General features: G+C 35.8%; 1 protein-coding gene across 11 annotated transcripts in view; it reads right to left on the bottom strand.

Annotated features, from left to right (window-relative positions):
• Positions 1-6,017: 6,017 nt before the first annotated feature.
• Positions 6,018-20,991, bottom strand: part of RYR2 (ryanodine receptor 2) — a 434,536-nt gene continuing 419,562 nt past the window's right edge. For all 11 annotated transcript variants that reach the window (XM_037391531.1, XM_037391524.1, XM_037391528.1 and 8 more), the window contains 8 exons: positions 19,668-19,728; positions 18,187-18,333; positions 16,146-16,280; positions 13,728-13,884; positions 11,878-11,942; positions 10,620-10,720; positions 9,047-9,098; positions 6,018-7,307 (listed from right to left, as the gene is read on the bottom strand). In XM_037391531.1, coding sequence (XP_037247428.1) covers positions 7,212-7,307; positions 9,047-9,098; positions 10,620-10,720; positions 11,878-11,942; positions 13,728-13,884; positions 16,146-16,280; positions 18,187-18,333; positions 19,668-19,728 — 814 coding nt within the window. In that variant the 3' untranslated portion in view covers positions 6,018-7,211. The remainder of the gene's footprint in view (positions 7,308-9,046; positions 9,099-10,619; positions 10,721-11,877; positions 11,943-13,727; positions 13,885-16,145; positions 16,281-18,186; positions 18,334-19,667; positions 19,729-20,991) is intronic.

The following is a 20,991-nucleotide window of genomic DNA, read 5'->3' on the forward strand; positions in this document are numbered from 1 at the left end:
ATGGAACGCTATAAACCATCATTTTCTAAAACACTGAGGAAGATAAATAATCATTTTACCTGTCACTTGAATTGGCTTAAAGCAGGGCACGTAGATGAGCATCAAGGATAATAATCTTTTCAAATAGCTAGGAAATATAGTGAGTTTCGGGTTTTAACATATTACTATTCAATAGCAACAATGTAGTTTATTAAAACCTTAGGGTAACATTGTGGAGCACTTAGAAATAGCGCAGTAGTTACATCTAATCTATGAGGCCACTTTAATATAGATTGTAGTTAGGTGCCTGAAATGTTGTATTATTTGGATAGAACCAAAAATCAACAGCCTGTTATATAAACCAGTGGTATGACTGGATCATTTCCTAGTCAGTGGATATACTCCTCTCATATAATCATTCTATTAGGATGGACCACATGATAGAAGTGCTTTGTTGTCAGCACTGAGCAGCTGCCTAATTAATTTGACTTTAATTTCTTATGAGGAACTGTCTGCACGTGCCTGTGTATCAGCAGGCATGCAGTACGCAGTTGGCTGCCAGGGAACAGAGCCAATAACGCAACTGAGCAAACACAGATGGTCAGTCATCGGCCTTTCCCTGGCACCAAGAACTCCAGAACTGGATGCGCTTAGTCTAGCACAAGCATGATACCACAGGATGGAAGAGCATCCTCACTGGATGCCACTGTTTGAGCCAGATGTCACCTGTTCTGCTACCTTCCTGCGGGTCTGCACAAGCGGCACGGCGTGCCTCAAAGCTGAGAATTACACTTGCTTCACTATTACTGCAATTGAATTATCTCCATAGAAATATAGCAACAGTTCATGAACCTTTACTTCATCCATTTTCCTCACATCATGTTTTCTTCTCTAGTAGTTTTCGCAAGGTTTAAAATAAGTTCAAGACTTTTTATCTTATTTTTCCACTCCTTAAACTGCAGAAAACAAAATAACTGTGATGCCTTCATAGGATACAGTGTTCACTCACTAGGAGCTCCCTAAGGAGTTCGATGCTCCTGAACATTACCAAGATTCACTGTCTACTTTATCACAGTAACTTTTCCTAAACACTCAAAAAACAAATTGTCCAACTTTTTTTAGAAGGCATACTTTACTGTAACACAGTGAAGTCAGTTCTCAGCAGCTTTTCCCAGTCATACAAATTACTTGCAAATTGCTGCCTTTAAAAAACGTTCATCCCTATTGACATAATTATCACATGCTAAAGTAAATAATCTCTTGTACTTTGCTGAATTCTACCTTCTGCCACAATGTGTTACAGAAGATGAAGCTGCAGGAATCACAAGACTTTAGCATAGTAATTGTTGAGTGAGAAGGGAGTGTGACAGATCTGTGTTAATGCCCAATACCTGATTTTAAAACAATTCATAGCATTATTCTAACATATCTCAAAAGCTGAGCAGGAAAGAGAAAAGATGCTAGTGCTAGTCAGGTACTTCTTTTGTTCATGAATATGTTCACGAACATAGCAGGATATTTTCCCTTCAAAGACACAGAGTACAGAAACAGTTGAAAGATGTATCCTTGAAATTGAAGCACAGCAAGCTACAAAAATGCTAATATTTCCCAAAGATTAAAAGCAAGCATATTCTCTAAATCTCAGTAAATATGGATTATTTTTTTTTTTTTAAAGAGGTATATAAATGGCACTTTAGGATTTTTTTCAGCAGTAATTTACTAGAGGGAGAAAAACAGGAAAAAAAAAGGAATAGACTTCAAAAACGCTTGCTATGCTGAGGCCAACTGACTTCTACAAATCTTTTTTCTTCTCAGGTATGTTTGCTTGCAGGTAACCTAGTAAGTAGACAGCTGATGAATTTTTCATCATTACCTATTCTGTTCCTGATATTACCCTACTGTAAACTTGGCCTTTCCTGTCCATATACTGAATCTATGTATTCTCTTTTGTCCTTTGCTCAGGTTTTCAGCTCTTTAAGGCTAAAGACTATAGTCTGGTTATGAACAGGTATGGCAGCTGACACCAGAAGAAATTAATTTTTGGGTTGGATCCTGAAACTCACTTGTAGCATACAAAACAAAGTTTAAAATAAATCATGAAAGCCTTAAAAATGAATCTATATCTACCTAAAACAAAAAAAAAACCAAACACCCAAACCCCACCCTGCTTCATAAAAATTCTGGGTTTCGACTCTTTTCATTTATAAAGCTATTCTTAGAAAAGCTTGTGATCTGTGTATTTTCTAGACATTGTCTAGTATCACCAAAAAATACTTAAGGTTCTTAAGCATTTAACAGGAAATACCGAAGTTCCGTCACAGCAGTTAGTCCAGAAGCAGAGCTCATTGAAGGTTTCACGACAAAATCACACATCTCAACAGATGAAAGAAATTATTTGCTTTCATATTCTTTATTTCTCATGCTATTTTTTTAATCTAATACTTTCTTTCTTTGATTTCAGGACTTTCCATGCTCTAATTCTCCCTGGATGGTTCTATTCTTTTCAATGCATTCAACTCATGAAGTTTCCTTCTATCCTACTAGCACTACAAAAAGAGCAATTGATCAAAACCTTCTGAATTATTTCAAATCTCAGATTGCATGATCCAGCACTATTTAGCCATCTTTCAGTGTTCCAAGGGTAATTATTGAAAATATATCCAAGAGAGAGGTATTCAATCTATATAACTGCAATTTCTACTAAATAACAGAGGAACTACATCTTGCATGCAAACTTGGAGCATTTACACAATTCATTGAAAGCAAAAGACATTCAGTTTGCTGCAATTGTGGATTTTTGAGCTTTACTCTCTTCCATTTCGGAAATTTCAAAACTTTTTTTCAGGAGAATTCTAAGTCAGATCTTTCTATCCTCACCAAAATGTATAGGTCAAACCTTTGCAACTGCAGATCAGCCCATGGCTCTGTTATTACTAAAGCTGTTCATATCAAAAATTGCCTCAACTCTTGACCTCCATTGGCACGGCAGAATGATGCTGTTTGGCTGTCATGCATCTTCAACAACTGCTGAGAACAGTCATCTTCACCACCTAACAGAGACACATCCTTTTGCCTAAATAAATATCCAAAGACAATTGTGAAGAAAACCAAATAGAAGAAATTGCATAGGTACAGTTAAAATGCTATGCAGATGACAGCAAAAACCCTAATTCAGAAAACACATGAAAAGGATCTTAAAAAAAAACCCCAAAAGATAAATGAGGCAGCTGCAAAAAAGGCTCACCTATAAATGGATATTTGTGCTTAAACATCTTGCGAATCTTGAGTAAGTGACTGTATGATATAATTTGGAATTCTGTTTGCAACCAAGCCTCTATGGTTTAGCATGGCTTTAGAAAAGCTGCAGAAAACTGAAAAAGAAGCAAATAAATACACAAATTAAAGTGGCTATGACTAAAGAAAAGAGATAGAAGGAGCTACATCTCTGAGCATAAATGTTAGACGGATTTAATCAAAGAACATATCCACCCATGCTCTCTGTGACAGATGTCTTATCCTTTGACAGAGACTGCTCTGGACACCACAGTTATGTTTGGTTTGGTTAATGAATAAAAATATTAGTATGCACTCTACAAAATAAAATTCTTTGGAAAATATTACATACTATGAATACTTTACAGGTGACTAAGTAAAAGGAATTATTCAGTGCCTCTGAAGATGGTAGGAATGTTATCAAAGGAGTTACAGAAAGAAATGTTTATGCAATGCACCAGCAAAATGCTATTATCCACTAGTAAGCGTCCTGTAAAAGTAGGAAGACACAAATGAAAATATCCAACAACTTAAACAGCACATAGTGGCCCAGATGAAAGAATAGTCCTGAAGTAATGCAAGGGCCAAAGACATTACAGCGTCCTTTTCTTGTCTTCTATTTTCTGTGATTGTCTCAGTCAAAACCTCAGACTTAAGCTTCAAAGTTTTAGGGAAAGACATAAGAACAGAGTATTGGAAGAAGGTATAACAAATGTCAGGTAACCCAGTGCTAAGCAGAACAAAATATAAACAAGTAACAACTTCCACAAATGAGTCACATGTCAACTGCTCTGCCACCTTACTTTGTTTTTCCATTGCCATTCCTTCCTTTGTTTCTTTGCTGAAAGCAACATGCATGCACTGGGATCATGAGTTTATAGAGCTCTTCTCAATTCTTTTGCCATTCAGAGGTAAACCACAACAACTGTCTCTCAGCTATCTTCAATAGAGGGCAAGAGTTCCTCCTGAAAACTACAGTTTTACTGACACAATCAGTAAATTTAGCTAACAGCTGAAAAAAACATTAGCATACACAAATATGTGTGTTAAGTATAACCTTATCCTAAAGATCACATGCATAAGCACTATAATTTAATTTCTTGGATTTAGCAGTGGCATTTTATTACCTGATCTTGTATGTTGTGCTAGTATATAGGACACATATGTTAAAGTTAATTTCTTTTGATACAGCTATTAAAGCAGCAAGTTGTCTTTATTGGTCGGCTGTGTTCATATGATCACATTGCTTATTTTACTGACTTTTACAGCACAAAAATTTGAAGAAATTGCATTTGTCATGGTAATCTCAGTAATTTTTTAATAAAATCTAAGAATCCACTTCAACTTTGCCTAAATCTAAACCAAATTAAACAGTATTAACTTGTTTAATGTTGATAACACAGTCTGTATCATATAGTATGTCGCCTGTCTGAATAATATTACCCTCTTAAAAGTGCACATCAGTGAGAGAAACAGTATGAGTCACAAGATATGCATACTTCAAAAATAAGCCCACCTCCTATGACACGTACTCTTATTTTCAAATTCAAAACTAGTTTCTTTTCTGGAATTCAGATGTGTTAAGAAAAAGGCTCTCAGTGGCAAGTTTTGTGCGCTAAATGAAGCAGAAACGCCAAGCTGCAGAGACTCACAGAAAGTCTACAGCCATTGCAGAGGGGACAGCACGCACCAGGAACCAGGCTCTGAAGGTCTGCCCAAGCTAGTTTCCATCTTTTTCCAGCAGTGAACACTAATCTTGCAAATTCTCATGAACCAGTTCTTAGCTGTAGAAATTTGTTTCTGGAAAGCTATAATTAATATAATAAATGAAGATTTTGCAGACTTAAAAAGAAACTTTTTAGATCACCATATAACCCGTAGATCTCATCCTGAAAGACTCTAGTGTTTAAGTATGGCTTCACGTGTATTTTTTAAACAGCGTACTGGATTCAACAGCAAGCATACCCCAGAAGCTTTGTGACATGACAGCTGAGGTTAAAGAAACGTGACACTTTTATTCTGGTATTTGCCTACAAAGTCCATTTGATTTTGTTTTGTAGACAAAGGGATCTTGAAAGATCAGTCAGAATCATTCGCTACATATTTCTCAGCAAAACGTGCAAAACCACAATCGTGTGTGTGACTGTATCAAACAACTATTCTCATGTTGTACACCCAAAAAGGAATATCATTGCAATCCCCCATTTCTAAATCTTCTATGCAAATCCCAGAAAGGCTGGTTAGAAGTGTTTTATGGAGTTGTGCCAAACAGGGAGGAAACAAAGCTGGAATGAGTACTCCAAACTGGGTAGAGGTGGTTTAAAACCTGAATAAAAATTGTAGCTGCTGTACTCACCCCTCCCACCACAGCAGCCTGCCTAGCCTCTGGCCTCCAAAATTGCAGAATTTGAGAAAATTTTACCAGAAACCTTATCAGTATCCCAATTTCAGAGTAGCTGAACTGGAAGCCTGGCTTTCAGGAATACATAATTAGTATTTTTAAAGGACTAATTCTTTAGTTATAATTTTTCTTAGTTATAACTGAAGATTGATACAACCAATGTATTTTATGACAAAACTGTGGCCCATTAAGAAATGAGGTGAAGCAACAGAACAGCAGGAAATCCAGGAGAAAAAACAAATCCAAACCCAAAACCATTCATTAAAGAAAGAGCAGCTTAATCCTGTTTTGAAGCAGGTGTAATTAATCTGGGAATTAATAAAAAGACTCCATAAAAAAGACCTCAAATGCTACAAAAACCAGCTTGTTTCCATTCTGAATCTCTCTTTTTATTTGTAAAGACTGGCATTACAATTGAAAAGGACTCAAAATGGAGTGATGTACACATCATTGGTGTTTCATGATGCAACTGATGGAGTCCCTGAATGGATATTGCTTCAGCTTTGCTTTTAAAAAATAATTTAACAAGAAAATCTTCAACTCCACTATCGATCACAGGTGGCAGAAATGAGAGAAATAAAAAGAAAAGAAACCAAGACTACTGTCAAATTCATAACATATACATTGTTGGCTGATGACACTTGTTCCAGATGTACAATAAAGCCCACAACACTTTATTACTATGGATATAATTATTGTGAATGTTTTCTCATGTTGATCAACTTGCTTCTGAACGTTGTTGTTTTGATTGTTTTAAACTTGCATAATAAACATGCAATGAAACATTTCTTGTTAAAGTGTTTTTTGCAGTCATCTTGTTTTCATACAAAGATTTCATAAAGTTGCAGTGTTGTATCAGAGCATTACCAAAATAAGAGCAAAAGCTAAAGAGGAAGGTAAATGTGAAATGAACTTGGTGAGAATAACCTAATTTTGTCCTGAGACACTCCAGTCTGGTTAAAAAGATGTGCACAATCAAATCCCTTCCTCCCAAACCCACCACAAAATAAATATTAACTTGGAAGAAAGGGAAGACATAAAAAAAAAAAAAAAATGTTATCATGCACTCATCTTCTGCATAGCTCAACCCACATATAGTAAGGCACTATTTCCCCACAACTTAGTGTCCACAACAATCTTTTACAGTCCTCTGCGAACCACATATAGTTCCTTCCAGGATGATGAAATAAACAGATCGAATGAGTGTTGCTACCATGTCACCCCATGTGTGATCATATAGACAAGGGCATCACCTGGCAGTTTCAGAAATAAGCTGTCTCAAGTCTCTTCTTATGTGTGCATGTTATGTATAGGGATATCTTTTGTGTGTGCAAGTGGTTGGTTTGTTTTCCAGAGTTGCTGTTATTTTTCATTGTTCTTCACTCCAGTGTTCTCAAAGCAAATACACAAGAAAATAAAAGCACAGTTGGGTCATTAAAAACAGAGCTTTGGTGCTCCAAAAAGCACAAGCTTTGGGGATTTAAGAAATCTGTTAAACGTTCCCAAAAGAGCTGGGAAATACATGGACATATTTGCATCTGGAAATCCTCATCTCTGCTTAGTTGAGTTGGTCTTCGTACTGTTTTCGGAAGCAATCACCAGCAGGGAAAAACTCCCAGCACCGTTCTTGGTACATTTTCCATACATAGGATTCCTGAAAGAAACACGATTTAAATAATTTAATTTGATTCAATGAGAAAGAGCCAACCATAACTTTTTTTTCCTCTTTTATTTATACACTGCTTCATTTTTTGATTTTGTGCATACCATGTTGTTGTATATTGACCTACAAAATCACGTTAACATTTTCGATCAGTTTAAAGTAGCTTTTAGAATTTTGTCACCTTGTCAAAAAGCACTAGAGAAACACATAGTAGAGGACCTGGTAATTTAGTTCTCGCACATCCAGGAGCACTGTAAAGCTCAGATAAAGCCAATCACAAGATAAATACCAGGGTAAGCTGAATCTTTTCTCTCATAGAAATTTGGCTGAATTTCTGCATTAGTCATTTCAAAACATGGATACACACAATACACTAAAAAAAAACGGCCTTAAAAAAATATTGCTTAGAAGAGCAATATTTTCTGAATCAGTGGTGGGGTTTGTTTGGGGTTTTTTCTGATTATTTGTTCGGGTAAGGCTCCATCACCAGGCTGTCCAGAAAACAGTAAAGGATATGTCAGTTTATTTCCATTTTAATCACACCCCTTAAATGTGCTTTTTATTACACAAATACAAGTTCCCTGGTAGAAAGGACATATGTCACACAAGTTATAGAATCATAGAATCATTTAGGTTGGAAAATACTTTTAAGATCATCAGGTCCAACCATAAACTTAACACTGCCATGTGCACCACTAAACCATGTCCCTAGAAGTTATGTAGTATGAAGCACTTTCAATTTTCAAAGGATCAGCTAAGAAATTACCGAAACTGAACAGTTAGTAGAAATCTGGCCTCAGTGAATAAAGTAGGACACACTGTATGCCAAGAAAAAAAACAAAACACAAATAAAAAAGAATTTTTTAAAATCTCATCTAATGTGAAATTCTCAAATGACAAATGGATGTTAAAAATAGCAAAGCAAATACATAAAATCTGATACTGGACATAGCTGAGAGGATTTATGCAAAGAAGATGATTATAATTGCCCAGTACATTTCTGAAAGAGTTCTCAGTTCAGAAAGAGTAAGATACATAGACTTATAGCAAATCATCCCTTTGACCCAAATCTGTGGGTCTATGCATATAATGCTCTTCAGGTTTTTTGTTGTGTAATATTCAACACAGAAACATTTGCTTAGTCAGCTGCCAGACTATCACTAGAAAAAAAATAGTAGTCTGTAAATTTGATATATTTTATTCCTGAGTATATTTAATAGAACTTGAAGGAAGCACCAGAATTTTGAAAGAACAACAGCAAAGAAGAAACCTCCAGGGAAAACTTCTCAAAACAGCTTTCATTTTAAATATTTGCAAGTCTTTTTCGTATCGATTTATACAGGAATGTAGACATAGAAATTTATATATAAATAATAAGAAAGGACAATTATTATTAAAAAACACTCAAGAGGGAGAAATGAAGAGTCCTGTTTTCACATGATGCTTAAATGTTCTGTTTATCATTATTTTTGTCTATAGTCTGTATTTATATTTTGTGGAAGTAACACTTTAAGAAAATAAAATAGGGATAGACAGTACTACAGAATTGATACTCAATCTAACATTAAGAAACCAAAGTCCTAACAATTGTTTAGAAGAATAAGAATTAAGTTACATATCATACAGGGAGCTGTTCATTAGAATACTCAGTTTTGCCAAGCCTGAATAATTTTTATTTTAGAATCATTCTTATTTAATAACTGTTGACATCATAGAGTTGTTCAACCTACCTGTCCTGTATGCTCTGTTTCATCTTTGTTAATAAGATACATCAGAAAAAACCTACAAACAAAAAAACATCTGTTATGGGTCCAGTATTTGGAAACATTAGGAAACCCACAGAGGGACAGATATTTTTCAGCATGTACAGTGATAATGCTGTTCATGGACTTACAAGTTCCAGAGTTCCATTTATGGTAACATTCCCAAAACATTACATATACTTCCCTGACACTGCTGACATTCACTCATTGTTCAATGAATAGTATGCTAAAATGCAAAAGATTCAGTTTGATTTACAGTAAATAGCAGCTCAGTATAAATGAATATTTTCTAAGTTTTCTAATCTGAAAATTATAAGAAGATTTTTTTTGCCCATGGACACCAACTTGGAGACAAAGAACAGTCATGGGACCTTTCTTTTTTTCCTCTCCTCACAATGAGTAAGAAATGCTGAAGACGATTAAGAGATTTCTCTTGTTGAAATTATAGCTTGGGCATATTTTACTAGTGTTTGTAACTCAAGATCAACGTAAGCAGAAAAACTTGTAATTTTAAAAATACATTAGTCTTGGGAATTTCAGGTATCTGACAGACACTAGGGGATGATTTCAAAATTTCACTCATAATAGACATTCTCTCCAAAAATATGTAAAAATATAAAATACGATCATGCACAAAAATGTCAAAAAACCTTTCCTTAGGATGATGCACTTAGAGTAAGTATGCTCTAGTATGTTATTTGTGTAGTACATTCTAAGTAGGAACAAAATCCCATACGACGGTGGTTTTAATGTATTTTGTTTGCAAAACCTGTTTTTTGGATGGAAGTTATTTATAGGGATGTTTGACTTTACACTCATTATTTTGTGCACATACAGTGCTAGTTTATAGATGCAAAGTCACAGTCCATCCATTGCTTCACACTGACAGCAACGTAAAATAGACTTTAGCACTAGATTTTCTTATGTACCTGGCAGGAGAGGAACAGTATGATATGGTGATTGTGGACCTGGTAAATGGCTTTATTTCCAAATTTAAAAAGACTGAATTTAGTGGTCACTGATCCTCTGCTTGGATTTTCCAAAGGTGGACCTGATGTCCTTGGTCCAGCCCCTCCCTTGTCTATTTCCTTATTCCTGTTCCCCTACCTCCCTTAGTCCCAGGTTCTCTTAGTCAGCCTCAGCACCTCACTCAAATTATTCACTCAAAAATGCAAGTTTTCCCTCTTTTGCCTCATTCCTTTGCTTTTGCACTCTCTCCATCAGCCTCCAGGCCAGGTCATACCATTCCTCTGTACCTTGACACAACACAGTCAGTTTTACACCACCTCCATATTAAGTCACATATTAAGTTCACAGTTTCCATTTCCTACCTCACACAAACTTGGTGGCTCACAACCAAGCTGGAGACAAGGTTCATTCATTCCTTGCTCCCATCACCATGGCATTATATATTCAGACAGCATGAGTGCACATCAAAGCCAAAGAGTACTGACTCTTAGTTATGCAAGAGAGCTAATCGGGTACTTGCAGAGGTTGCAAGGTCATGAGTTAGCAAGGAGTTTGTTTTGACTGTACTCACAAATAATTGGCCAAGTTGTGCTCCTGTAGCGTGTGTGTTTCAAAGCCATGGGGCACTGTATCAAAGTAGTCGTTTCCTATTCCACAGATAAAGCACTTCGTCTAAAAGAAAGAATACAGAGCACTTCAACACTATATATAACCATGCACTTCTTTAAGAAAAGGCCAATAAAAATCTAACAATTTTCTTGAAAATGGAAATGCATCATGTATATGTGCTGAACAAAAAGATTTTTCTTTTAAAGATTGGGACTGGATACCTCAGCCAATACACTTGGATAGAAGTTTAACAGCAATCAGAATAGCTTCATACTGTTAAAAAAAACCCCAAAAAAACCCAACAAAACAAAACAAAAAAAAAACCAAAACCCACCTTTGCCAGCTGTAAATGAACAGGTATCAGGAGAAAGAATGGTATACAATGGTCAAAGCTGATTTTTTTTTTCCCTTTAACACTGTAAATAGCACTCACTGTAACATATGGCAATATTTACCTCAATGTCTGTTGTGCTTGTCCAGCTGAAACTGAATATACTTAGTTTAGATTACAAAATACAATAGGTTTGCTTTTCTGAGTTCTAATAGTCATATTTAAATGGCAGAATAGAAAACCATGAAGTACAGGATACTTGCACACAAATTAACCGAAGAAAATTACAACTGAGATGGACTGTAATATGACAGTGTCAACACCTGGTGTTAGAAACCTCTCATGTGAAGATCCAAAGGACTTAAATAGCTACAGACATGTAATTCATTGTAATATATGCAATGTACAAAGATTTTTCTTCTTTTACAAAAATGTAAAATTTTGAAAATACAGGGATTAGTCTAAACTTTTCAAAGTCGTGAGAAAATAAGCTTTTATGCTTTTTGTCTCAATTTTTGTTAACTTATCACTGACAGTGAAAAAACTGGCCACACTTGATGTGGAGGTATTAACAAAATCCATAGTAGGAACTGGCAAACAAATGCAAAATATGCTTAGAGCAGAGTATCAGTTTAGGCAGCCTGGGTTTGTGTCCCATGCAAACAGACTTGCAAGGGAGCAGCTGTGCAGCTATGAACTGAGATGTGACAGCAGAGCCTCAACCAGGACATTGTATCCAACCAGGATATTGGACTGTGTATAGACTGTATATTCCTTTCAGTTTAAAAAAAAAAAAATAAATTATCCACTAGCTAGATCACATTTTGATTGAAAACAGATTTCATGAAACCTGAAAATAGGGTATGGTTCAGCAATTGGATGTTCTTACCTCCATGTCTTCCTTAACTTGCTCTTGCTGATCTCTTAACTCACCAAAAGCATCAATAATTAAACCTAGGGTTTAAGTTAAAAGTACAGTTAATGTTCAAGAACAGAACTGAGACAAAGAATATTAAACGAGAATCTCGTGCAGAAATAACAGAACCCAAGATATATTCCAAAGACCACAAAAACAATATGTGAAAGAAAATGAGCCAGCGAAAGCAAAGTGCTACTAGTAGCATGGCTGATAGTACCATTTGGAATTATAAAACGGGACAAGCAGACTTCCAATTTGTTCACTCAGTACCTGAAGGCACATGTAGCTTTACAGTGATCAGGGCTTTACTAAGAATACTACTGCACATTTAACAGAGTTCAGGGGTTTATTACACAGCAGATGCAGAGAGGGTCAGAGCTCTGGGCATCCTCCCTTATTATGGCTGTTAAGTAGTATGAGGTCCCACCGTCAGAGCTCTACTGGAGTAAGGGGCCATTTCAGGGAGATATAGAAAGATGAAGAAAAAAAACCACAGGCTCCATGGCTGAGATGATAAATTCTTTATGATTCTCCCTTTGCTTACATCAATACAAATAAGGACTAATTCCACAATCATTAACACCTATACTATGTAAAACTGATGGACACCAGATAATAATTATACTCACAGCTTGACAGCTAAGGCCTCTACTCCACAGCCACTCACAAAACGAAGGAACGAACAGTATAAAATATGCCACTTCAGGCTACAAAAAATTTTGCACGTTCCCCAAGCCCTTTAAAAAACTTGTTGCTTTAGTAGGAATTATAAACCATTTGCCACAAGTACAGAGTCATCTTCTCAACTTCCTTATAGGAAATGAGAAAGCATCGTTACTGCTGTCAAAATAAGTTAGCTGTTAGCTGACAGAACGACATAAGGTATCACTAGAACAGCAACTGGACCTAGCAAAAATCATCACATTTTTTTCCAAAATCAAGGATATACTTCTGTTAATTTGTACAAACTTTAATAAAGGATGATCTTCTGGGTAATCTTGACAGTCTTTTGAAGGTATAATACGGAAACAGAGAGGTCCTTTAAGTACTTTAGGTAATAACATTAAACATCATTAATACAAACATAACAACAAAACCCCTGACTTCCCAAAATTCAGTATCCACTATTCAGCTTACAACAGCAAGTCACACTGTCAGTCAGCTTCAAACTCAGAAGCCAACCTGATGGCAGCTGATTATCCATTGTCATTAACAGGATATACTAAAGCTGTTTCGTATCAAGCACCTTTCTTTACCCTTTGACATTGTTCAAGTAAGAAGGCATCACACCAAACAGAGGCTTTTATGAAAAAAAGATTAAACCTCTTAAAGCTGTGCTTCAATTTTCACACCACTACCACCAATCTGAAGATCTGCCAGTCAAGAACACTGGATGCTGGCAGAGGGAACGCTGATAGCACCCGCTACTGATTTTGTCCACATACATGCGCAAAGGGTAGGTTATGCTGAAAGACAATTTTAAAGTATGCCACAAGATTTTTAATCACTTCTTTTGCTAATCATTTGCAGGAGGCTTTTAGAAAGGGCAATGAGAAGATAGAAATGGCAGTGACACCGGTATTCCCACAGAAAAGAGCTTTTTTTGTTTCCACTGCTCCAGTTAAAGCCTGTGGATTTCACAGAGACTAGGAAGAACAGCATATGGATAAAATCCAGCTGGGTGTATTTTACTATATAGGTCTGTGCTTCATGTTCTGCCCTGGTGTCCTGGTTGAATCTTAGGGGTGTGATTAGCATAGAACTAAGAAATTTGTAGTGCTAAATAACGCTTTTAGTCTCACCACATTACAAACATTTACCTTGAATAATTGCAAGGAGGATGACAATCACAAAGAAGAAGAAAGTGATATCAAAGATAATTCGATAGATTTCATATTCATCTCCTGCTGGATCCTCTATTTCATCACCAATGCCTCCACCAGCACGGACTCCAACATACATGTGAAACATGTAGCACTAGAAAACACAAAGCACAGGGATACAAAGTTTGTCTGCAGCTAAAAGTAAAAATACCCATTGTTGTAAATTCAGTAATTGGTAGAACTGGTCTATGGTCTAGCAACTATAGTATCTTAAGTCATCTTTTTCTCCCTTTTGAGGTTAGGTTTATTTCTGAGGGGGGTGAAATGCTGCTGTGCAGCTGAAGTTGCAGTATTTCATGTTCTGTCATCATGTAGCCGTTCAAAAAGGTTAAAGGTTCACCTGCCTTAAGGCCAGCAGCACAGCATGATTCACTTACAACTGTTTCAGTACTACGCAAGTAGGAAATGCTGTTACTACTACAGCCATCTCCTGTTCCTTTTCTTTGCTCAAACATGAATGACATTCCCCATCTTTCAAACAAATGTTTCAAACAAATTTAAAAAACAAAACAAAATGAAACAATCAAAAAACCTTTAAGAATGTTTGTGCAGAGGAACAACTAATGATGGAGTAAGTCAGATTAATACTGGGGACATATGGTCTGAAAAGTGCTAAAACAAGTCTCTGTATAGTTATGTAGGATGCTTACAATGCAAAATTTTCAGTTTATCATGCTGTATTTTAATAGAAAAGTATTAGATCACTCTCAGAGATCTGGTGGAGGAAGGGGATTGCTTCTTTTCTCTAGCTTTGCAAACTACAGGTCCAGGGCTCTCACTCCCTGTCAAAAAGCAGTGATGACAACAATGACTAACTCCTAAAACCCAACCATACAAAAAATCTGTTATTTTATTTCTATGGCACACTTACCCCCAAAATCCCTTATGTAAGAAACCGATATAGTAACACACAATGCTGAGTGACGAATGAAAAGTGTAACAATTTTTAGAGATAGTTTTTATTTCACTACTGAAAGTCAATCATAACCTGTGAACGTAGTGTTGGTTATCTAAAATGTTAAGTTTTCTACGTCTGAAAGTAAAACATGACATTGCAAGTCTTACTGCTTTTACAAAAGACAACCATGACCTTATAGCATGTTCACGCTATTCTAACTCATTTCTATACAGTATTATAGCCTTTTTCTAAGTGTCTTTTCAGTGAGTTACAGAGCAGGCCAGGTCAGAAGGGACTTTGGGAGGTCTCTGGCTCCAACCCTCCTCCAAGCAGGGTCCACTATAAGCTCAGAGTTGCTCTGGGCTTTATTCAGTCACATTGCTACAACCTCCTAAAGGCAGAGACCGCACAACCTCTCTGAGCAACCTCATCCCCTGCTTGGCTCTCCTCAGTCTGAACACCTTTTTCCACTTTTATGTCCATGGTCTCATGCCATGCACTGCTGTAAAGAGCTTGGATTTGTCTTCTCAATAACCTCTCTGCAGGCACTGGGGAGCTACTTTTACTCTGCCCCTCCAAAATTTTCTCTTCTCAAGGCCAAACAAGCCCAGTTCCCTCAGCCTCTCCTCCCAGGGCAAGTGCTCCAGCACCTGACAATTTAGCAGCCCTCCACGGGTTTACGCTCCAGTTTATCTATGTCTGTCTTGTACTGAATGCCCCAAACTGGAAAAAATACCGACACACTAGTCTGCTTCCACAGTTTATCTAATTATTGGCCTTTTAAGTGGTGTCTGTTCCCTGGAAGTGATTCATATTGCATAACATACTGAAATATATTTAATTTTGTTGTACATGATTGCTTTTAGAAGGATATTAATGGCAAAGTATCTTAGAAATTCTACATGATTTAAGCTCTACCTACCATCCACAACTGCAAAGTCTGGCGCTGTCTCAGTAAGTACAAAATAATTTTTGGTGGTTCTGAGCACAGGAGAGATTTCAGAACAGAATTGTTGAAGATAATCATGGCAATTCATCCTAAGGGAAACTGAACTGATAGATTTCCAAGCTTAAACAAGCATTTCAATACCTGAATGTCCTTGCCTATAACTGACCCTCCTCCTGAATGGCCCATAGAACCAGAAGAACTGCCCTTGAACTGACTCAGCTCAGCTTCACAGCTTGTAGCTGTTGAGATGCTGCTTTTCAGTTTTTGAGAAACTATAGTGAAGAATATCATCACATTTATTCTATTCATTTACAGCTGCATTTGTTTTACAAACACAGGGTATGTATAGTGTTAGGGATGTCCATTATATTTGTTCCTTTGCCTTCAATTATAGTCTTTCCTGTTGCTGGCTAATGATACAACTGTGTGAACAGGAATTACAAGAAGGTCAGGACAAAAATATAACAGTTTAAGAAAAAAAAAATCAAAAAAGCAAAATAAGGCTTACTGTTAGCATATCATCACATTTCATGTCTGGCATATCACCGTCTTCACTCTTGTTGTAGAACTTGCGGAAAAAATTGAACGCCACTACTGTATACAAGTATACTACTACTGCCAGTAATCCCACTGTTAGGACAAGCTGAAAGACAAAATTACAGAGTGGATATACCACCATGGTATTATGCTACATCATTTTCTTTGCAAAAAGAGAAGGAAAGTGACAATAATCTATATGTACTAGTTAGGAAAACTTTCTTTACATTTTCGCTGTCTCTTTGCATACCTTTGTAGTATTTGGTAATATTTATCTGCATACTTTCATGCAAAGATTGTGCATTTAACCTGTTCTCTTTTGAAGGAAAATCATGCTCCAGAAACACAATTACAAACACAAATCTTGCAAAATCTAGTGGATGCATACACAATCAATCCATTAGAATCATACAAAACCCACACAATCAGACAAAAAGATCTGAAAGTTTACTACCTAATAGTACTACTATTTAATAGCACCAATTATAGAATTGCAATATAATATTTCTACTAATTTGATACTGAAACTATTTTGTTTGAAATCACATATAAAACAAACTGTTCCTAATATTCTATTATCTGTCTCAGCAACCAACACCTCACTGCTCAATTGCAGCATCATTAACATTTTGCCTTGAGCTTTACCGAAAGCAGCTGGAAGCGAACTGCAATACCCTGCAAATGGGTATTTCACTTGCATAGCTGCCAGACCTAAAAAGTTCCTTATCATAAGCAATGCCCCCTTAGTTCATAGATAATTTGCTAAAACTTGAGAACTATTCTTAAAAGGTAGAAAACTTTACTTTTTTTCAGGTGCAGACTGTTTTTTGGGGGGGTTTTTTGTTTTGTTTTTTGCTTTTTTTATTCTTCTAAGAAATCAGAATTAAGAATTTAAGAAATTCTGTTCTTTAAAGGGCAAACACAGTATGCTGACTTCTGTAACTATTCAAGACACAGTTTTTTTTCCCCACAAATGAAACTTGTTTGCCACATAAATTAAAACTAAAAAGTTTGTCAAAGTGAGTTCATACTTAAGAGTTCTGTATGTCTTGTGCTTCACTAGCTATTTTGAAGTATAAACTGTATGCATTTAAATTTGTATTACTTCTTCAAAAAATGTTGACAAGGACAGTGCATTTGAAGGCAGAATTAAATTAAATCAATCGCCCTTTGCAACTATGAAAGACCACTGCTAATGATTTTATGTCTCTAGCATCAAATTTGCTTAGAAAAGAGAATAAAATCAAAACCCCTGAAGAACACCTGCTACTGATAAATTCAGAAATGGCTCTTACCACCAGACTTCTAAAGTACTTTCATTGTATAAAGTCAGAACTGAAGTTCCATCTTACTACAACAGCACATAAGTATACACAATAGAGTAGGCCTTTGTATTATCATTCCCTGCCCACTTGAATAAGAATTATATTAGCTGCCTTGCTGGAAGATTTGCTAAGCAGAACAGGGACAGCTTTTTTATCATTAAAAATTTGTACAAAGGTCCTTTGAACTAGGAAGGCCATCAGACCTGAGGAACACTAAGTTTCAGGTTACATTAAATGACAATCCTACAACAGATCTCAGTAGATGAAAAGTCTTAGTTATTCTCTTTTTAATTATTTTTTTTTTAATTTCAATTAAATCACAAATGCAATTTTAGATTTTATAGCTTCTTTAAGAAAAGATTTCTTATCAAAGAGCTGAGTTTCTCTAACAGAAAGAGTAAATGGGTCTCAACTGGGCCTTTCTTTAGATTAATTTTGAAAAAAAAATTAAGCAGCAATGTTATGACACAGTTGCTTATAACCGCTAGAGACTCTCATACATCCTAGTCCTGTTTTCTTATGTTTATAAATCCCATTGGCTCATTTGCCCACCAACCAAAGTTCTAAACTTCATGATGAAAGAACATTTCTGCTATTAATCTGCAGAGCAGCTGAATTAAGTCAGGACATGATCTTTCCTGTGTACTCCTTAAGTAAAAAAGCTGAAATAGAGAAGACAGTTGATACCTGTTTGCCATTGTGGGTCACTGATGACAGGATAGTTCGTAATGTCTTGAATCCCATTGCAATGTCAAGGAGATGAGCAGCAAAGAAAAAATTGTTGTAATGGCCAAGGACTGACATGGTCATGTACCACGCTAGGTAAAGGAAAGACTAACAGAAAAAACAGGTACATCACAAAATAAAACTCATGGCTATCATCTTTAACTTAATTCAAAACACTAGGGAAAGTTAGAAATTGCTTAAATGTGCTTTTCTTTAAATATATATATATATTTTTAAATAGAATTTGCTAGACCTCTTTAAGAATTTTCTCTTTGTGCAAAAATACTAAATCAGCAAATACAGAGTTCACAAGACATGGTCAAAAATGACATATTCTAAATTTTAATTTTTAAAAACCAATTTTGAATTTGCTAAACCCTTATGTGTTACTGTTGGTAATGTAAAAAGTTTTTCTTACATAAATTATTTTTGTATATGAATTTCTAAATAATTAAAATATTAGAGCCCTAATGTGGTTAACAATGAATTAAAGGACACTGCAAGCAACAAAAGGATTTTTTTAATTAATTCAAACTACTAAAATTACTTTATAAGTATTATTTAAGTGGGTTAGTATCTGTTACTACAAATGTTAATGTAATCTTTTCCTCTATAATTTCCTTTTTATTGGACTTAAAGTACATATTTATAAGAGAAATTACATTTCCTCCCTAAGAACAAATCCTAATCCTGAACAAACTCTTCACAGACCATGCTGTCTTGTAGACCTACACCTGGAGATTTATCATTCCACTCTTACTGACTAAATTCAGACCATGCTTTTATTCCCCGGCAGCCCTCATTCCAGGATCCTTCGTTCCCCAACCATTTTTCCACCAGTAAAATAGGCTGAGTTAAGTAAGCAGTACTGATAAGCCTCTTCATCATACGATGATGAGTGACTTCTCAAAATGCAAGGTATTTAAACAGTCTTGTTCATCATTCCTTGGGGTTTTTTTGTTTTTAGAAACATTTTTTTCAAATTATTAAAACCATTCTGTGTCACAGCTTACTATTAGTTTCAGTGATACAAATTTTAGCAATTCCACATACATTAACTATACCAACCTGGCTGTGCTCCAGGAATATTTAAGTGCCCATAAAGTTTATGAACAATACAAAAAATGGCAGTAAGAATTTATATAGTCAGTTTTCTAATTCTACAGTGCCATGCTTGCTTATTGCTCCTGAATAAAGCGTATAGGAAGGAGGGCAGGAACTGACTGCGGTTCTACTAGACTAAAACCTATGTAACTGGGAAAAGATTTCAGCAATGTCTCTTTAGATGAAGAAAATCTTGGAATCTTATGTAGTAACTTAAATATAATCCTCTGAAGCACTTTGGGTTAACAAGTGTATATTGGTTTTTAGACAGTGAATATATACATGCTTATGTGTGTGTATATATATATTTACATACACCCACACGCTGAGAAACTTACATTATCAGTGAAAACAACTCCTAGTTTCCACATCTGATACTTAACATCAATGGAATTTAGCCTGTAAAAATAAATAAATAGATTGAATTTTATATCAAAACACAATAGGAAAATACTCAACAAACTGTAGGAAGTGTATTGTTGCATAAACACAAGAGACAACAGTTGAACTATTTCTCCAAAAACTGAAATATATCAGAATACTGTTCTAATTCACACTTTTGCTCCGGAATGGACCTGTCAAAAAAAAAAAAAAAAAAAGTATAAAACCAAATTAATAAATACTGGCTTGGATTCATCAGACATAATGCTGATTGATGTTTATGATGTTATATACATACGAGTGAAATGAAGTATCTTTATAATCTATGAAGAAAAAGAGACTTTTTTTTTTTAATGTGACACATCTAAGCCTAAAGTAGCTGTCAAAAAGTTCAAATAATTTGCATCCCAAAACGCCAACTCTTTACTATTCGTTTACGATAGCATACCTTGGGTGACACAATTACCTGACATTAAAGACAAAATGAGGTGAAATTAATTTCAGAGCTTGTGTCCTCTGCTTTTCCCACCCACTGATATCAGGAAAAAAAAAGTGAATGAAAGATAAATGCGTATTAACAGTTTTTGCAGAAAAGGACCTGGGGCTCTTGGTGGAGTGCAAGCTAAGCAAAAGCCAGCAATGGCCCCTCACTGCAAAGGCGGCCAGTGGTACCCTGTGCTCCGTGCAGCTCGCAGCCAGCGGGACGGCGAGGCCATCCCACCCCTCTAACCAGCACTGGTAAGGGCACACCTGGAGTGCTGCGGCGAGGGCTGCGCTCCCAGTTTCTCCCACAATTTTTGTTGCTTTGTTCTATCAGCCACTTAGCCTCTTCTCTTCAACAAAATTTTATCTTGCACAGACTGATACTGTAAACTATTCCCTTCAAATTTTTCCCTTGTATTTCTTTAATTAATACCTTTAGGTATTAATTCTCCCATTACTCTATCAACACAAATAAACACCTCAACTTTAGGCCACACTTTTTGCACTAGAATTAAACCCATTTAATTGCTCGAAGCGTTTTGGTTTTTTCCCCTCTATAGAGAAATGACACAACTACCTCACCAAACAATATATATACCATTTTTCCTTGTAGGTGTATCTTGTCCTCCCTAGTTTTTGACTTTTTCTTTTTGGAAAGGTTTGGATCATCTGTATTATATTGATGCAAAAAAAAATACCTAAACCTGAATCACATTTCAGGAACGAATATAAATAATAGTATGAAAAATGTCATCTGTCCTACTTTTATCCTTAAAATGTGAGTGAAATCAGTGTTCC

This window comes from Falco rusticolus, chromosome 6 (genome assembly GCF_015220075.1).
Source record: "Falco rusticolus isolate bFalRus1 chromosome 6, bFalRus1.pri, whole genome shotgun sequence".
Taxonomy (NCBI): domain Eukaryota; kingdom Metazoa; phylum Chordata; class Aves; order Falconiformes; family Falconidae; genus Falco; species Falco rusticolus.